We start from the raw sequence: 18,214 nt of genomic DNA on the forward strand, positions 1-18,214 counted from the left end.
TCTAGAAGCCATTGTGGGGTCCTTGTTGGAGACAGCCTGCAACCACAGGCAAACTCCACCCTCCTCCAAGCCCCAGGCAGAAGCAGCAGGCTGCAAGAGGGGACCAGTGCCGGCTAACCTTGCAGCCCAGCCTCAGACTGAGGCCCAGAGCTGGGGGCAGGTGCAGCCCACCCCGTTGCCTGGCCCCAGGCCCCCTGCCCAGCCCAGGCATCACGTCCCACGACCCGCCCCCTGCCGGCCAGCTGGCGTTCTCCAGGCTGGGGGCTCTCTGTGTTCTGCTTGATAACCGCCTGGTAATTAGCTCCACGATTTCGCTACTATGCTTATAATAGCCTCCATTAAAGTTATGGGGTTTTCAAGCCATAATGGCTTCCAGAGTAATTAATGCACAACTGGGTTTATTGCTGAGTTTATTTTTAGAGCTTTTCTCCCTCTCTCCCCCTCCCTTTTCTCTCATAGATGTTTTGACCAAAAAGACTGGATGGGAGCAGAAAGCGCCCCACAGCACACTTGCCCGCAGGCCCCATCCTCCCCTCTCTTCCTTCCCACCCCTCCTTCCTGCTCCAGCCTCCAGGCAGGCAGGTACTAGGGCCCCGCGGGGGGGGGGGGGGGGGGCGGGTGGGCAGCCATCGCAGAGGAGGGTGGCTGTGGTCCAGGCCAGAGGAAGCATTTGGTCTGTGTGTGGCCCTTGCCCACCCTGCGCCTGGCCCAGGTTCTAGAGGCTTGGGGGCCTGGGACCTCTCATCCTATGCCCCTGATGACGGCATAGAGCCAGATGGCCTGGATTCAATTCCAACTCCACCATTTCCTCATGGTTGACCTCAGGCAAGTTACTCCCCTTCTCTGGCCTTGATGAACCCACAGGGACCACAGCCATGCTTGCTGCGCAGGGCTGCTCTAATGTTGCAGGAGCAGGTGCATGTGAAGAGCTGAGCCTCATCTTCAGATACCCCTCACGCTATAGGAAAGTTTGTATAAACAACAGTGCAAGCAGGCACAAGGGAGGCCAAGCAGATGCCAGAGTGGGCGGGGGCTGAGAGGCTGCGCCAAAGGGAAGGGAGTGGCCCACAGGGACTGAGCTGGCAGGACACTCGTCTTCTCTCCTTGGCTTTCTCCATCCTGGTATTAGAACCTTCACCAAAACCAGGAGCACTTGAGAAAACTCCTTCAAGAGTCTCCGAGAACACAGAAGAAAATCTTCCTGGACATTTTTGAAGCCCCAGCCAGGCCCGGCCTCCCCACCCTTCGTCAGCTGTGGCCTAAGATCACACCTGCCGAAACGTGTCTTGACACACAGCCCCATGCAACTCCAGCAGTGGCCTGGGTGTGGAGGGACAGGCTAAATCTGGGGAATGTGGCATGAGGTCACTTGCATCTCAGAACACAAGACCCGGCAGGCATCCCGTGTGGGGTTCTAGGCTCTGTCCCTCACGGGGCCAGCAAAGAGGAGTTTGTCGGGGGACACAGACACACACAGCCTAGAATGTCCACTATCTCCTACGTGCCTGTGACACTGAACCCCAGTGGATCTTCCACTCCCCAGGGAATGGGTGGGGGAGACTCTCTGGATAGGTGGGCCTCTGATGGCAGGATGTGGGCAGGGGATGCCGGCTGTCCCAGGAAACCACAGTGCTTCTTCATGGAAGACAAATCATGCTCTTCCACAAGGCATCAGAACTATTTGGAGAGAGGACCCAGCAAGGAGGGGAAAACACACTATTTTGGAAACTCGGGCTAAAAACCCTCCTCGGTCACAGTGCTCGACTCTGTCTGAAATGGTGAGCACATGTGAGCTGGGGCAGGAGCAGGCAGCACGGTCCCCAGGTGAGGCGCTGTCCCTACCCAACACTGGGCACTGGGACAGGTGAGCACAGCGAGGCTGGCTGGGCTGCCCGAGGCTGCCTGCCCTCCCCATCACCCCCACAGGTCCCTGCTGCATCATGCATGGTGCTCGGCACAGAAGTGAAAAGGGAGGAGAAGAGGATGTGACAGTTTCCAAGGTGGTCAGGAGGTCTCTTCACCCAGTGTCCTTGCCATGTGAGAGAACAGTTCCCAGGGATGCTACCAGTGGACCCTCTGCAGGACTGAGGAGTCCCAGTGGCTCATTCTCCTCACTTGGGTCCCCTGCTGCTGTCATTTTGGAGGACTGTCTCCCCTCAATGTGGCAGCCCCTGCAGGGACCCCTCTTCTTCTTGCTGCTGCCCAGCCCAGCACCTGGTGCTCTGTCCTGCACAGAGGACGTTCTCTTGACACAGGAAGGCACTCTCCCACTTCCCCCATGGCCCATCTCGGAAACATCTCTTCTTTGTCCTCAAAAGTCTGTCACCAAAATGCAAATTGAAACCACAGTGAGAGACTATCTCACACCAGTCAGAATGGCTATTATTAAAAGCCAGAAACTATTAGATGCTGGTGAGGCTGCAGAGAAAAGGGAATACATATGCTCTGTTGGTGGGAATGTAAATTAGTTCAGCCACTATGGAAAGCAATTTGGAGATCTCTCAAAGAACTTAAAACAGAGCTACCATTCTAGCCAGCAGTCCCATTCCTGAGTATATATCCAAAGGAAAATAAAGTGTTTCACGAAAAGAAAAAAAACCTGCCCCTGTATGTTCATCGCAGCACCATTCCCAATAGCAAAGGCATGGAAGCAATCCAGGTGCCCATCAGTGTGGACTGGATAAATAAAACATGGTACATATACAGCAAGGAATACTACACAGTCATAAAAAAGGACGAAATCATGGCCTTTGCAGCAGCATGAATGCAGCTGGAGGCCATTATCCTAAGCAAATTAACACAGGAACGGAAAACCAAATCCGGTGTGTTCTCACTTATAAGTGAGAGCTAGACATTGGGTACTCATGACTGTAAACCTGAGAAGAACAGACACTGAGGACTGTAAAAGGAAGAAGGGCTGAAAATGACCTATTGGGTACTATGCTCGTACCTGGGAAATGGGATTCATCATACTCCAAATCTCAGCGTCACATGCAGTATGCCCCGTAACAAACCTGCACGTGTACCCCCAAATCCAAAATGTTGAAATTATTTTAATATAATAATTTATGGTACAATATGGTAAAAAAGAGAGAGAGAGAACCTCTCACCCCTTTATCCAGGCTTTGATAAGTAGCTGGCATTTTAGGGCTGCATGGGAGGTACCGTTTAATTCTGAGAATGACCTTATGAGGTGGGGAACCACAGTGGCCCATTTTACAGATGGGAAAATTGTGGCATGGAAAACTGAAATGACTTGCAAAGGTCATACAGCCTGTGGGTGGACAGTTGGGATTTAAACCTGGTGTCTCTGCAGTCTGTGCTTCTGCCCCCTGCCCCCTACTGACTTTCATAAATGGAGCAGCGCCATGGCCCTGTGCCTGTGGGAAGAACAGAGCCCTTTCCACTCAAACAGGCAGAAGAAGAGGTCCTCAGGGGATGGACGGTTGAGGTTCCATTGTGGAACCCCAGACGCTTCGTGTCCCAGAGCAGGGCCCGGCCTTGCTGGCGTCCATTCCTGTGCCTGGGTCTCTGGCTATCTGCTTCTGTTCTCTCTTGCAGGTGTCCACCCCCCAGGGTTCCTGACCCTACCCCTGGACAGTGACCCCTTCTCAGACTCCAGTCGGGCCGGACTCTGCAAACCTGCTTCCGCAATGGGTGGGTTGTGAGTGCTGGTAAGACCTGCCAACATTCAGCTGCTCTGTCCTCTCCATGCCTGGCCGGCCCGGCCCATGCCTGTTCTTTTCTCCCCTGTGCTGCCGCCGCCCGTGGCCACCCCTCTCCTGAACTTACCGCCACTCAGGTAATGAGGAGCCGTGGGTGCAGCCAGCCTTGGAGATGCCGAAGAGACGGGACATCCTAGCGATCGTCCTCATCGTGCTGCCCTGGACTCTGCTCATCACCGTCTGGCACCAGAGCACCCTCGCACCCCTGCTTGCGGTGCATAAGGGTGAGGACACACGCATGCCATGCCTGCCCAGCTGGGCCTTGGTAGTGACAGTGACCACAGCTGACATGCAGGGGTTCTTGCTTGTACTCACTAAGCAGCTAGGAGGAAGCACCGGACCATCCAGGCCCCTTCGTGAGACTTGCACCCCTGTGGGAATGGGAAGCTAGTGGAAGCTACCACACAGTTCAGAGAGGTCCAGGACGGTAGGTTGGCAGACACTGAGACAACCACCTTGAAAGAAGAGCTTGTCACTCTCAGCACCCAAGATTGGGGTCACACCGTGCCCCTGGGAAATGCTGGCGTCCGAGGTGGGAAGTGGAGGGAGTGGGAGGCTTTATTGTGGTTTTGGTAGGAAGGGAAGTGGTTTTCATAGGAAGGGAAGGGCAGAGCACTGTCAGCAGCTGAGCTGGCTCAGAATTGCATAGTTTGAAGAATGTCAGTGGGTTTAGGATATGGGCGTGGTTTCTAATTGTCTGGTATCACCCTGGTGTGGTAGGGGCTTGGGTGGGAGAGCTCCATAACGGTGGTGGGTGTGAGCGCTAGATCAGGTAGTTTGCATATGAAAAGTGTGTTTGCAGGCAAGGTGTACACTGTCACTAGGAATTAGCTAGTCCTGGGAGGGGCAGTCCCTCCCAGATCTGCAGGGCCCCCAAGATGTCAACGCATCTTAAAATACAGAACAACTTAAAAAACACGCATCATTAATACACACACATACACAGAAAAACATGCGTACACAACTTCACATGCCATTTCATGACATGCAAGGAAAGCGACCATTCTGAAGTGGATGGTCAGGGAGGAATAGGATTTCTGGCCTGCAGTGTGTTTTAAACCCTTTCACAGGGAGTACAGTATTTGCCTCTCTTCTTTTCCTGCACAAGAAACCCTGGTCTAGTGCTACCTGGTGGAAATAGGGCTGGCGAGAGGAAAAGTCCCATGAAGAACTAGTGGAAGAACTAAGGGTAGAATCCCCTTCCCCTGGCTCTGGCTCCTGAGTTGCCTTTCCCTCTCACACAGAGCTCTCCACACCCAAACCTGCCATGCACCCCACAGCTGGCTGCCCCAGCTCTTCAGCACTTTGTCTCAGGCTCTCTTCTGCCCCCTTCCCCACTTACATGCACAGACTCAACACGTGGGGTCAGGCAGCTGCTGTCCGTTTGCAGTGTGCATGATATTTACCTGGCAGTGTGATAAACAAGGCACCCAAGTCCACGCAGAGAGAGGTGGTGAGTGCCTGTAACCCCAAGATGCAGGCAGTGTCCAAAACTCACAGCCTGAAGTCATGCTGCTCCGCACAAATGCCAGGTCCTGCAAACCCCTAGCTGTTCCTGCAGCTTCCATGAGGAAGGGCCGAGCTCAAGGTGGCGGCAGCCGACGGCCCATGGCCGCCACTTAGCGCCTCTCTTCCTAGCATCATCCTCTCCTCCCGACTCTAGCGCCTGTTCTCAGTGCTTGTCAGTTTAGAATCGTTGTCATCGTGCAAATACATCACTCCAGAGGGGTTAAAGCTGCTATATATAAAGCGACATGATATCGTGTCGATTGCTTTCTTGGCAGAGCTCCAGCGCTGGAGACGTCAGGCTGTTTGCTAAGCACTGACGGTGCTGCCTGCGGCTGGGTACTTGGCACTCTGTCTCTCCAGAGCATGCCAAGAGCGAGCGAATGAAAGCTGCCACTGAGTGAAGTTAGGGTCACCAGGAGGCCGTTAGGACCCAAAATTGCAGACACCCTGAAGCCAACGGCAAGGGCAGAGCCCAGGAGCACAGGCAGTGGCTGTGCCCTAATGTCTGGGGACTTTCCCAGGGCACAGGTCCTCTGTGGGCTTGGGATGATTGAGGTGACAGAGAGTTGGACCAAATGGCTCTAAACCTCCTCCCAAAGCCTCAGTTTTCAATACTTCTCATAGGATAAATTAAGCCTTCTATCCAAGTCAGAACCCTAGACACCCATCCCACTTTCTTCCACCTTGTTCTTCTCGCAGTTTGACTCCAAACTCCTGTAAGCAGTCCCCTTTGAGTGACTGCATCTGTGCTGGTCACCTCCCCCGGCCCTCAGAAATTGCTGTGTGCCTTGTGCCATTTGCCCGTGAGAACTCCTGAAGAGCCGAGAGCAAGTCTCCCGGGTCTGTTCATATGGTCTCCATGCCAGCATCCCACACACCCCGCATGCTGCTGATGACAGTGGTGGCCAGAAAGAGGCAGCAGAAGAGCTGATGCCCAGGGTCCTCCCCTTTGGTGTGACTGGCTCGTTCTGTCCCCACTGATTGCCTGAAGCCAGAAGGAAGCAGAATTGGCCACTGCCCTTCCACAAGAGAGGAAACTGCCTGGCGGTGCTCTCAGCCCTTAGCAGGTGTCGACTCATTAATCCACGTAATAACTTGATAAGTTCGATGCTATTATTAGCCCCATTTTACAGTCGCTGAAATTGAGGCACCAGAAGCTAAGCAGTTTGCTCAAGGCATAGGGTTTGTAACGGCAGAACTGGGCAGGGGCTCAGCCCAGGCGTTGGAATTTCTTAACCTTTACCACCCGACGGTAAGCTAGGACAGTGAGGGCCACACCCTTACTGGTGCCTGAGCCCTTCCGATGGAAGGAACGAATGGAGAGAAGGGATGCATGGAAAACAAGAATCCCAATGGCCATGATTTCTCCTCTTGCTAGGACTGCTAGATCTACATTTATCTTGGCAACTATGGGCAAAACCCACAAGAATAAAATGCACTTAAATAGGAAGTTCAGCACCAAGATGCAGAGAATGCCTTACATAAGGCCAGGAGGGAAGAGGCCCCACTTGACGGGAGGGCTTGAGAACTCTGGGGAGCTGCCTCAGGCTCCTGCAGGCCCGCAGTATGCTCTGGCTGCTGCCGCAGTGGTGCGGCCCTGGGGCTTTGTGGCCCCCACACCACAGTGGGACAGTGCCACGTGCTCTGCTAGCCCAGCCCTGTGCAGAGCAGTGTGGTCAGCTCCCTCCCTATGAGGAGGGCTAGGGAGGGGAGGGTAGGATGCCTTTTCATAGGAAAATCAGCACATTTAGGAACTGAGGATGCCGTCTTGGAATATGGGCAGCTGCACTCCAATAGCTAGAGGGCTGCAAAGGTGGGAAGGAAGAGGTGATTTCTGTGTCTTCAGAACTAGGACCCTCACAGAGAGGATTCCAGGGCTGCAGGTTTCAACCTTGGAGCTACCAGGTCCAAGGCAGGGGTCTGAGCAGCCCCTGCGGGGGAGGAGACGGGTGCCCTGGCAGGGTGGGTTGCGTCCGGCTCTGAATCCGGGGCCACGGCCAGCGCGCTCCTCCCCACATCGCCTGTCTCGCAACTCCGCAGATGAGGGCAGCGACCCCCGACGCGAGGCGCCGCCCGGCACCGACCCCCGGGAGTACTGCATGTCCGACCGCGACATCGTGGAGGTGGTGCGCACGGAGTACGTGTACACGCGGCCGCCGCCGTGGTCCGACACGCTGCCCACCATCCACGTGGTGACGCCCACCTACAGCCGCCCGGTGCAGAAGGCCGAGCTGACGCGCATGGCCAACACGCTGCTGCACGTGCCCAACCTGCACTGGCTGGTGGTGGAGGATGCGCCGCGCCGGACGCCCCTGACCGCGCGGCTGCTGCGCGACACCGGCCTCAACTACACGCATCTGCACGTGGAGACGCCGCGCAACTACAAGCTGCGAGGAGACGCCCGCGACCCCCGCATCCCGCGGGGCACCATGCAGCGCAACCTGGCCCTGCGCTGGCTGCGCGAGACCTTCCCGCGCAACTGCAGCCAGCCCGGCGTGGTGTACTTCGCGGACGACGACAACACCTACAGCCTGGAGCTCTTCGAAGAGGTGCTGCGGGAGTGGAGGGCGCCCGAGGAGGGGTTGCGGGTGTGGAGGCCGCGCAGGGGGACACCGGGAGGCGGAGCCGCGCTGGGAGCGGGGCAGGCAGCAGAGAGCCAGGGAGAGGGACAGAACTGCGGGTGCAGCATCCCCCACACGTTAGGGGGAAGGCAGGTGGCTCTGGAGCCCCGAAACCCTATTCTTGGCCCTAGAGGTGTCCTCTGAATGGGTCTGTGAGTAGGTCATTCTCCGTGACTACCAGAAACCTCTTAGGTGGAACAGTGGGAGCCTGCCTGAGTATATGGGCTGTGTTAGTCTGCGGGAGAAGGGGAGTCATTTCACACTCTAGAGTGGGGAGGGAGAAAGCAGCAGCAGGGCCATGTTGAGAAGGTGAAGACCAGGCCGTCTGAGAGGTCAGATCTCGCCAGCAGCCCAGGGCAGGTTCTCCTCAGGTGCCCAACCCGTGGGACGGGGCCCTGGGGGCAGGGCTATACTGGACCCCCTGGGTGGCCTTGGCTGGCCACGGGCATAGAGGTTGCTGAAGGATGTCGCCTCCCATGGGCACGGGAGTCCGTCCACATCTGCAGCGCGGGCGCCCTGACTCTGGACCCCCCACTTGTAGATGCGCAGCACCAGGAAGGTGTCCGTGTGGCCCGTCGCTTTCGTGGGTGGCCTGCGGTACGAGGCCCCACGGGTGAACGGGGCAGGGAAGGTGGTCGGCTGGAAGACGGTGTTTGACCCCCACCGGCCATTTGCAATAGACATGGCTGGATTTGCAGTCAACCTGCGGCTCATTCTGCAGCGAAGCCAGGCCTACTTCAAGCTGCGAGGTGTGAAGGGAGGCTACCAGGAAAGCAGCCTCCTTCGAGAACTTGTCACCCTCAATGACCTGGAGCCCAAGGCAGCCAACTGCACCAAGGTGAGACCCTCCGCAGCACTGACAGCTGTGACGCACGTGTCTCCAGCACATCCAGACCCTCCCTACAGATCGGGAGATGGAAACAGAGTCCTCAAAATAGCCTGGGCTTTCTGAAACCCCCTCCCAGGAAGGCCGTTGATCACCTGTAAGGCAGCGACACTGCGGACAGGCAGGGAAAGGGAGAGCAATGGCCACCAGGGAGTTATAACCTCCCACAAAACAGCTGTGCTCCAGGACCTCCCTGCTGAGCACTCATGCGCACACACATGCCTACGCATGCACACATGTGCACACATATGCAGATGCACACACATGCACTTGCACACACGCACATACACACATATGAACATGCAGACATATGCACACACACACACGGGAAGTCTTGGGGCTTCTCTTTTCTGTAGCTCTCGACTTCCCATTTCCAGCAGGTATTCTGAACGGCATCACATGTACAGACAGCAAAAATGACGGCATAGTGTAGTGCCACAGAAAATAAATAAAAAAACAGTTGAGAAAATCTTGATGGAACAATTGAAAAACTCTTGAAGGAAAGGGAGGGGCAGGAGAAATGTTTACACGGTGTGGGAGGGAGCAGGGAGGCAGCAGAGTGAGGTCAGGGGCCTGTCCCACCATGTTTTGCATCTCTGGGCACACAGATCCTGGTGTGGCACACACGGACAGAGAAGCCAGTGCTGGTGAATGAGGGCAAGAAGGGCTTCACTGACCCCTCGGTGGAGATCTGAGCTTCAGGATGCAGGTACGGGCATGACGAGGGTGGGCCACACGCTGGGCAGGGCGGCACCAGGTTGGGCCAAATCAACTGTCTCATGCTTTTCCTCTTGGGCTTTCACTGTGGAGGACAGGGCAAATGTGGGCAGGAGGGGAGGGCCTCACCACGGTCCCCTTCCCACTGGGCCACCTGAAAGTCCCCAGGCATTAACTTTCTTTTTTTTTTTTTTTTTGAGACGGAGTCTCGCTCTGTCACCCGGGCTGGAGTGCAGTGGCCGGATCTCAGCTCACTGCAAGCTCCACCTCCCGGGTTCACGCCATTCTCCTGCCTCAGCCTCCCGAGTAGCTGGGACTACAGGCACCCGCCACCTCGCCTGGCTAGTTTTTTTGTGTTTTTTAGTAGAGACGGGGTTTCACCGTGTTAGCCAGGATAGTCTCAATCTCCTGACCTCGTGATCCGCCCGTCTCGGCCTCCCAAAGTGCTGGGATTACAAGCTTGAGCCACCGCGCCCGGCCCCAGGCATTAACTTTCACCTGCACAGTTGGGTCCTTCTCTGCCACCAGACTCTTCAGAGGGCGTCGCCTTGCAAACACCTTGCTGATTGTTCTGCTGGCAGTGACGCCTGCACCCCATAAGGCACTGCCATTCAGACTCTCGCTGGCCAGGGTCTGTCCCCCCAAGTCTGCCTCTTCCCCTGTGGATTCCTTCACCACATGGCCATGGCGAGGACTCACGGACTCGCTGCTCCACAGCCGTGAGCCACGGCTGTCACAGTGAGAGGCAGCACAGAGTGACAGCACAGACCCGAGCCCGCCTCAGCTCCCAGGACCCCTGCTCTTCACTGTTTGACCTGACTTGACTTTTCTGGGCCTCAGTTTCTTCATCTGTGAAGTAGGTTGCTGAGGGCACCAGAACAGTTCATGGCACATAAGTCACATCAGTGTGGCTATTTTTATTCTAGTCTTTCAAAGCCTCTCTGGAAGTAGGCCACAGGATCCACCTACACTTCAGAGGCAAAGAAATGATGTTGAGAGAAGCTAAGTGAATGGTCCAAGGTGACACACTGACACGAGTGAATTGTGCTGGGTGGTTGGCAAAGCCAGGCATTTTCAGGGGCTTTTCTGTGATCTTATTCTGTCTCTTCAAAGCCGCTGGTACTCCTAACTCCCTGCTCTAGGTCATGCCAAACAGAGGTTGGGGCCTGAGACAGACATTTGTCCTTGTGCCCTGGAGCTAAGCAACAGCTTCTGTATTGTGTCTGCATCCCCCTGCCTGCAGGGGACCACAGGGCATCACTCAGTCACCTTGGCCAGTGCCACTTAGAATGCGTCTGTACAGAGCCTCACTCCTGCCTCCTGCCCTCACTGGGCCCTCACTGCCCTCACTGGAGCACCTTCCCCACCTGCCCCCCACAAAGGCCCCCACAGGACCTGGGGGCCTGGGCTTTGCAGAGGACCTGGTGGCCCTGCCTGGCCGTTCCCTCTCCAGCCCCATCCTCAGCTGACACCTCACTCATTCCTCCTCTCCCCTCACAGGAGCCTCCTCCTCAGACCCTGTTCTTGGCCTTCCATCCTCTCCCCATGGCTGATGGTCCCTCCAAGGCCGACTCCTAAGGAATCACCATCACCCTCCTTTCTATTCTGGGGGCTTCTGAGAGAGCCCAGCCTGATGCCACGACAAAGGACAGAGAATTTAAGCACAGAAATCCCAGACCTGTTGTTCTCTCCAACCAGCGTGACCAGGGCCCGAGAGACCTGATGGCCAGGGTGGGGTATCCAGCACCAGCCAAGCCGGTGCTCCAGTGCACCTCCCCAGAGCTCCCTGCACTGACGGGGCTGCAGGAGCAGGCGCAGTGGGCACCCACACCGGTCCTGCAGTGATGCGGGGCGGGAGGGAGATGAGAAGACCCTGCAGTCAAGTGGAGCATGGCCCTCCCTGGCTCCCTGTCCCTGGGCCCAGCACTACCACACAGGACACCCAGCCAGGGAATTCTGAAGACCAGAGAGCAGCCCACGGGCATCATGAGTGCTCTGCTCCTCTCCTCGGTCCCTGCTCTTCCCGAGAGCTGCCCCCAAATCAGACATACCTCTGTGGCTCTCCTCTGGTTCATGTTTACAGAGCATAAGGCCGTCTTTGATCCCAACAGGCACCCAGCCCTGCATGGGGGGGACCTGGGCCTAATAGGCACCCCCTGTACCTCAGGCTGTGGCAGGAGCAGAGTCCCCTCCTACGGCCCCTTTCTTTACCCCTTCTCCTCCAGCACTGGCAAAGGGGTGGGCTCTAGAGACAGCACAGGTCACTGCCTGACCTGGATTAAGAACCCCACGGCCCCACTGTCCACATACTGCCTCCCCACCGCCCACCTCGGCTGCTAGGCCCCTCATCTGGACTGGACTGGGGAGGGAAGGCGCCTTTTCCTGTAGCTCTTCAGAGCCACAGACCTCAGGGTGCAGTGAGCCTGCGGTGGGCAGTGGGCAAGGTGATAGGGCGGTGGGTGGCGTGCAAGGTGGGACCTGCTGCAGCCTGGAAAAAGGAGGGAGGCCGAGGCCAAGGCCATTCCCTAACTCTCTCCTGCCCCTGGTCTGAGGAGGAGGGACTCTGGAGTAGCAGAGGGACTGGGGAAAAGGGGGCAGGGGCTGGTGGGACACTGAGCAGAAGGGAGGCCTGAGCACACTGCTTTGGAAATTATTCTAAACACAAAAAAGGGAAAGAAAATGTTACTTCTCCGTAAGTCGGGAGCATGCAAAGCTAGCCCACCTCATGTCCAGCTGTCCACTTTCCACCCTAGAGAAAGAACAGTGTGTCTCAAGCTGCTGCCCTCCCCAGGCCTCCCAGGCCCGCTGGAAAGGGCTCTGACTCCCCCTGGCCGGCCGGGCTCTCTGGTGGTGATCTGGCTCATTCTCCTGCAAGTCAGAAGCACAATTTTCCCCCCAAGTGGAGGAAAAGGAAAGGGCCCCAGCCTACTGAAGAGGTGTTTATTTTTTAACTAACAGCCTCCCACCCCATTAAGACTCACCAGGACAGATCTGAGGGCCATTCAGAACCCACTCCTGAGTGGGTGGGTGGGTGGGACTCAGTCCAGAGACCTATAACATTCAGAATAGAGCATTGGTTGCCTGTTTTGAGATGGATTTAATCTCCCACAGTATTCATGAGACCATCTGATGGAATCAGATCCCTGAGCCACCTTGCAGGACGTTTTCCCCAACCTCTTACACCCTGAATGTTGCTTTGGAAACCAAGCCCTTGAAAGCAAGTGGGGTGGCATGGGAGAGAAGGGAGGAGGTGGGCACAGGTGGTGAACTTATGTGTGGGCACTTGACTGCCTCACTCACAGAAGCCAGCCCTGAGTGCCAAGGTCAGCTTGGCTGGTCTGAGGCCACCTTCTTAGCCAAAAACCCAGAGTTCATTTTCAGGAAATTGATAATGAACAACAAAATGGGGACTTCTTTTGGCAGATGCTAGGTCCGTTGTTCTCACCTAATATCCTCTTTTAGCTGCATGTATATTTATTTATAATTATAACCCTGGTGGACTGCAGCCTTCATCCTTGTTGGGAATGAGTTTGTTATAAATCAGAAACGGGTCCATGAGGACGACTGTTTTCCAAACCCAGTCTGTTCCCTGCTCCTTTCGCTGGCAAACCCCACCACACAGGAGTGAGGCCAGGGGCTAGGAGTTCCAAGAACAGAGGCTGGGGTGAGGGTGGCACCCAGGCAGCTGCATCTGGTCTGTTTTTATTTAACTGTATTTAATTTGCTTTCAAAATTAAAAGTCAAATACAGTTTTTAACAGTCCTAATCCTCTTCAGCCCTGCCTTATTTTACTCTCATTTATTAATTTAGCTACCCAACAAGTATTTATCAGGTGCCTGTTATGAACAGGCTTTATTCTAGGAGCCGGCACACAGCAGGGAAAAACAAGGCTCTCGTTTTCACAGAACTGACCTACTGACGAGACGAGACAGGCAATGACGAATACATGTTATTCCAGATGCAATCTGTTGTATGGAGAATGAGGCTGAGTTGGGGAGACAGAGGGTAACAGTGGAGACGGGTCAGTGCTCTGTAGGGTGGCCTGATAAGGTGACATTTGAGCAAAGCAGCAGCACCCTGACATGCAGCTCCCTGGGTCCAAGAAGAAAAAACTGTCCAGCAGGTGGAGCAAGCGTTGCTTATAGATCAGCAGGAAGGCTCAACCGGCTGGGTGGGGGCTGCTGGGGCAACGGCAGTGAGGGATGCGGTGGGCATGGAAGGAGGGAGTCCACAGGCATCAGGTGAACCTAGAAGGCAATGGGGGGTCCAGTATGGAGGACTAACATAATCTATCCATCTCTCAGAACTGCCCTGCTCCTGCACGGAGGATAAATGGAGAGGGCAAGGGCAGGTGGAGACGTGGCTCCTGCAGTCATCTAGGCCAAGATGCAGTGGGCTGAGTGGGGCATGGGGCTGGGGCAGACAGAAGCAGTCAAATTCTGAACGAGTTTAGGAGGCAGAGCCAGGAGGATCTGCTGCTGGACTGGATGTGGGAGATAAAGAGAGGAATCCAAAATAGCCCAAGACACAGAACAGCACTGCCGTTTCCAGATACGAGGCTGTGTGCAGGAGGGGTAATGTGGGGAAACGGAGTTCTGTGTCAGGTGCCTGTTAGACACATGCAGAAGAAAAGGAGCCCCACACGCCTGGAGCTCAGGTGCAGGCCAGTATCGGCAGGCGCGGGTGTCGAACCTGTTTACAAACCACAGGCGTCACGGGTGAGACCCTGTGCAGTGAGTGTGGACAGAGGAAAGAAACAGCCCAAGGAGTGGGCCAGAGACCCCCAGTATTCAGAGACTGGATATGAAGAGAGATTCTCCAAAGAGACCTAGATGAGGTCATACCACGTGGAAGATATGGACAAATCTTTAGTCAACGCTGGAGAATAAGCTCTGCCAAGAGGTACTCTGATAGAGAAGCCGAGCAGTCAACTGGCAAAAAAGAAGGGCAAGAATAAGCAGCTGGTGTAGGAAGACCTCACGTTAGGAAACCACAGTGTGTCTTGCTCAGGTCTGCGTGGAACTGTGATCCACTCTACAGGAGGATTTGCAGGAAGGTTCACTTCCATTTGAGTTCCATCACTTTCTGACGGAACCCAGCTCATACACAGCTTTGCAGAAGCACACACCCAGGTAAAGCAGGGCAGAAGACCCTGCACCTGGCTCAGGCCACACCCAAGTAGCCCGGGTCGCATCCACATCTCAGCTCCATGCCTGTCGTTCCAAGGCAGTTCCAGAAGAACTGGTGAGTTTGGGCAAAACCAGGGACTCTGCCTCATCTTGTCCCCAAGCCACTGTCCACAAGCTTCCCTTTAACAAGCTCCATTTAATAAGCCCTTGACCTGGCTCAGCTGCTGGGCTGTACATCACAAATGTCCCCTGCACCTCCCCCTGGGCAGCCACACACAGGCAGCAAGCCTGCTGGCCTCTGAGCTCCACGGCTCGCCATCCCACAGCCCACCTTCACGGGGCTCCCAGAGCTCTTGCCGTGCAGGGGTGTGTGTGCTACTTGACTTTCTGTTACTGGAGATAATTTGGTTTTGGCAGTAGATGCCAGATGTAGTTTGTGAAGCAAAACTCCACCCTGCAGTTAACTCATATGTAGCGCCCTTGACTGCCTGGCAGATTCTTACCCCCGCCCACCAGCATGAGAATGAATTTGCATTTGACCTGTCCTCTCCAGGGCGCTTCCAATCCAGCAACATTTGAAGGGGAGTCGGGGTCAGGAGGGGAGTATGAGGCCAGGATCATGGCCCACCCACCCCAGGGACGGTCCCCGTCTGGACCCCCGAGCGGCAAATGGGGCCCCATGGGAACCTGACCGAGAAAACGAAGCTCTCACACAGCCTTCCCCTCTGGCAAGAGTGGCACACATGACTGGAGACTGTCACCAGAGGGGGTGTGATTCAATGCTACAGCTTTACTGCAACTCAGGACAGTGAGCCCGAGCCAGGTGTTGGGCTGACCCCCAGAACAAGGCTCAAACACGGACGTGGACACACTGCGGAGGAGGCTGCTCTGCCCCTGCTGCTCCTGCGTGGGAGGTGGACACACTGCGGAGGAGGCTGCTCCGCCCCTGCTGCTCCAGCGTGGGAGGTGGACACACTGCAGAGGAGGCTGCTCCGCCCCTGCTGCTCCAGCGTGGGAGGTGGACACACTGTGGAGGAGGCTGCTCCTGCGTGGGAGGTGGGGGGCGGGGGCCACTGAGCTGGGCCTTCTGTCCCTCCTTCCTGGATATGCAGATATGGGCCATGGCTTCTGCCAGGATGCACATGTCATCCTCACTGAACACCAGAGACACTTGCTAACTCAGGAAGACACAGGGCTGAGGATTTCTGTGTCTCCGGCCCAGCCTGTCACCCTGTGGGAAGCAGCAAGTGGGAAGGGAAAGGGGAAGTCACATGTTTCTCACGCTGCGTTCCTTCCAGAATCCCAAAGAAGGCTCAGAAGGTTGTGAAGGAAGAACAGAGTCAGCTCAGGTGAGACATCCCCTCCCCACCCACTACATTGGTGACACACCCAGGATTTCGGGGATAAAGGGCCGTGAGGGATGTGACCAAGCCTCCCAGGAACCAGCAAAGAGCACGCCTGAGTCCAGCAGATGCTGGCAGGGCTGTGACTTCCGGCGCAGGGGCACGTTTCAGCACTTTCTCTGAGGGCCAAAGGCTTGGCGGTCTGACTAGCTGCTCCCACCCTGGAGACCACCCTGGAGACAGCCCGACAGCCTCGGCACAAGAGCAGGGCTGCAGGAAAGGCATCATTAACAAAGCCAGGCCCAGAGCCATCCCACCTTTCCCTGCAGGCTCAGGGTTTTGAGCTTAGGTGGGAGCAGACTGTAGCCCCCAGTCCCTGAGGTTGCTACTTAAGGAGACGCCTTTGCAGGGGAGTGGTGGGGCAGCAGCCACCAGGCTTCAGGTCAGGAGGCAGCGGCAGTCTCCCACGGGCACCAGCAGGAGGGGGTGCCACCGCTCACTTAATGTACTGGTTCCTGCCCAGGTGGGGGGTTTCCGTGAACTGTAATGCAGGGCCCACCATCGTCTCCTCAAAAATGATGACCTGTGGAGAGAGGGCCCAGCTGGGAGGGCAGCTGAGGTCTGTCCTGGTGCCAGGGGAGGTGCTGAGAGGTGGCAAGGTCAGAAGGAAAGGGTTTGGGAACCAGGCTGGAAGGGACAGGGACCAACAACTCGTCCACAGCGAGGAGGAGGGAGGAAGAACCCACTGACATGCCCTCCACCCTGAGGGAAGGCTCCCTGGGAGGGCAGGTGGGCGGGGCATCTTGGGGAACAAGGGGCTGGAAGCTCCCACCTGGTTGATTCCGCTGCTCAACCAGGGGCCTGGGAGGTACAGTGTCTTCTGGGGTCCAATGTTCCAGTAACGTCCAAGGTTCTGGCCATTGATGAATACAACCCCCTTCTCCCAGCCCTTGAAACAGAGTGGGAAGGGTGTTCATCTACCACGAGAGCCACAGCAAAAGTGGAGGGAGACATACACCATGCGTGCTTCTCTCAGGTCCAGGAGACCAAAGCGAGCTATGTCTGGACAGCCATGAGGGTGAGCAGGTGGGATGCTCTATTTCCGGTGCCCCTAGTGCCACTGCCATGCCTCTCAGGCATGGACCCCAAGCTCAGACTGCACGTGGGAAGCATGAGGTGGTTCCGCTGTGAGCCCACTCCCCTGGCCCAGGGAGTCCCCAGCGGCCCTCTCAGACCCTCTGGGCACAGAAGCCACCAAGGGCTCTCGCCAAGCTCATGTGGCTCAGAGCCCTCCACGGCGAGAGGGACGCAGGAGAACCCAGCAGGGAAAGGGGGTTACCAACCTCCAGCTTCAGAAAGGTGTCAAAAGGGGTGGAGCTGATGGACAAGCTACCCAAGAAGAAAGCAGGCAATGTGGGTGTTTCTGGGAGGGAACTCCATTTGTCCAGGCTGAACCTAAGGACAGAACACAGGGCAGGAGATGGAGGAGGACCTTCCCTAGATCTGGTCCGTCCTGCAGCTAATTCCCCATCCATGGCCCCCCAACCCTTAACCAGGACACAGAATGGCAGCAGGGTAGGATGCAGGGAATTCCTAGTCTGCAAATGTGGCTTCTAGCGCGGGTGCCACCCCTCACCTCAGCCAGCCCACCCCTCACCTCAGCCAGCCCACCCCTCACCTCAGCCAGCCCACCCCTCACCTCAGCCAGCCCACCCCTCACCTCAACCAGCCCCACCCCTCACCTCAGCCAGCCCCACCCCTCACCTCAGCCAGCCCACCCCTCACCTCAGCCAGCCCCACCCCTCACCTCAACCAGCCCCACCCCTCACCTCAGCCAGCCCACCCTCACCTCAGCCAGCCCCCCCCCTCACCTCAACCAGCCCACCCCTCACCTCAGCCAGCCCCACACCTCACCTCAGCCAGCCCACCCCTCACCTCAACCAGCCCACCCCTCACCTCAGCCAGCCCCACCCCTCACCTCAGCCAGCCCCACCCCTCACCTCAACCAGCCCCACCCCTCACCTCAGCCAGCCCCACCCCTCACCTCAACCAGCCCACCCCTCACCTCAGCCAGGCCCACCCCTCACCTAGCAGCCCACCCTACTCAACAGCCCACCCTCACCTCAGCCAGCCCACCCCTCACCTCAGCCAGCCCACCCCTCACCTCAGCCAGCCCCACCCCTCACCTCAACCAGCCCACCCCTCACCTCAGCCAGCCCCACCCCCTCACCTCAACCAGCCCACCCCTCACCTCAGCCAGCCCCACCCCTCACCTCAGCCAGCC

The 18,214-nt window shown here is 56.7% G+C and overlaps 2 protein-coding genes across 8 annotated transcripts in view; one reads left to right on the forward strand and one right to left on the reverse strand.

The window, feature by feature from the left end:
- Positions 1-13,224, forward strand: part of B3GAT1 (beta-1,3-glucuronyltransferase 1) — a 31,666-nt gene extending 18,442 nt beyond the window's left edge. For 3 of the 6 annotated variants that reach the window (XM_030918032.1, XM_030918033.1, XM_030918034.1), the window contains 6 exons: positions 3,562-3,657; positions 3,803-3,949; positions 7,275-7,783; positions 8,397-8,693; positions 9,350-9,450; positions 10,959-13,224. In XM_030918032.1, coding sequence (XP_030773892.1) covers positions 3,654-3,657; positions 3,803-3,949; positions 7,275-7,783; positions 8,397-8,693; positions 9,350-9,436 — 1,044 coding nt within the window. In that variant the 5' untranslated portion in view covers positions 3,562-3,653 and the 3' untranslated portion in view covers positions 9,437-9,450; positions 10,959-13,224. Of the gene's footprint in view, positions 1-459; positions 579-3,561; positions 3,675-3,802; positions 3,950-7,274; positions 7,784-8,396; positions 8,694-9,349; positions 9,451-10,958 lie in introns of all 6 variants that reach the window. The other 3 variants (XM_030918036.1, XM_010362050.2, XM_030918031.1) reach the window with 2 other exon arrangements.
- A 2,133-nt stretch (positions 13,225-15,357) lies between these two features.
- GLB1L2 (galactosidase beta 1 like 2) overlaps positions 15,358-18,214 on the reverse strand; it is a 45,647-nt gene continuing 42,790 nt past the window's right edge. For both annotated transcript variants that reach the window (XM_010362048.2, XM_030918037.1), the window contains 3 exons: positions 17,274-17,385; positions 16,763-16,879; positions 15,358-16,513 (listed from right to left, as the gene is read on the reverse strand). In XM_010362048.2, coding sequence (XP_010360350.2) covers positions 16,427-16,513; positions 16,763-16,879; positions 17,274-17,385 — 316 coding nt within the window. In that variant the 3' untranslated portion in view covers positions 15,358-16,426. The remainder of the gene's footprint in view (positions 16,514-16,762; positions 16,880-17,273; positions 17,386-18,214) is intronic.

Source organism: Rhinopithecus roxellana, chromosome 15, assembly GCF_007565055.1.
Source record: "Rhinopithecus roxellana isolate Shanxi Qingling chromosome 15, ASM756505v1, whole genome shotgun sequence".
NCBI lineage: Eukaryota > Metazoa > Chordata > Mammalia > Primates > Cercopithecidae > Rhinopithecus > Rhinopithecus roxellana.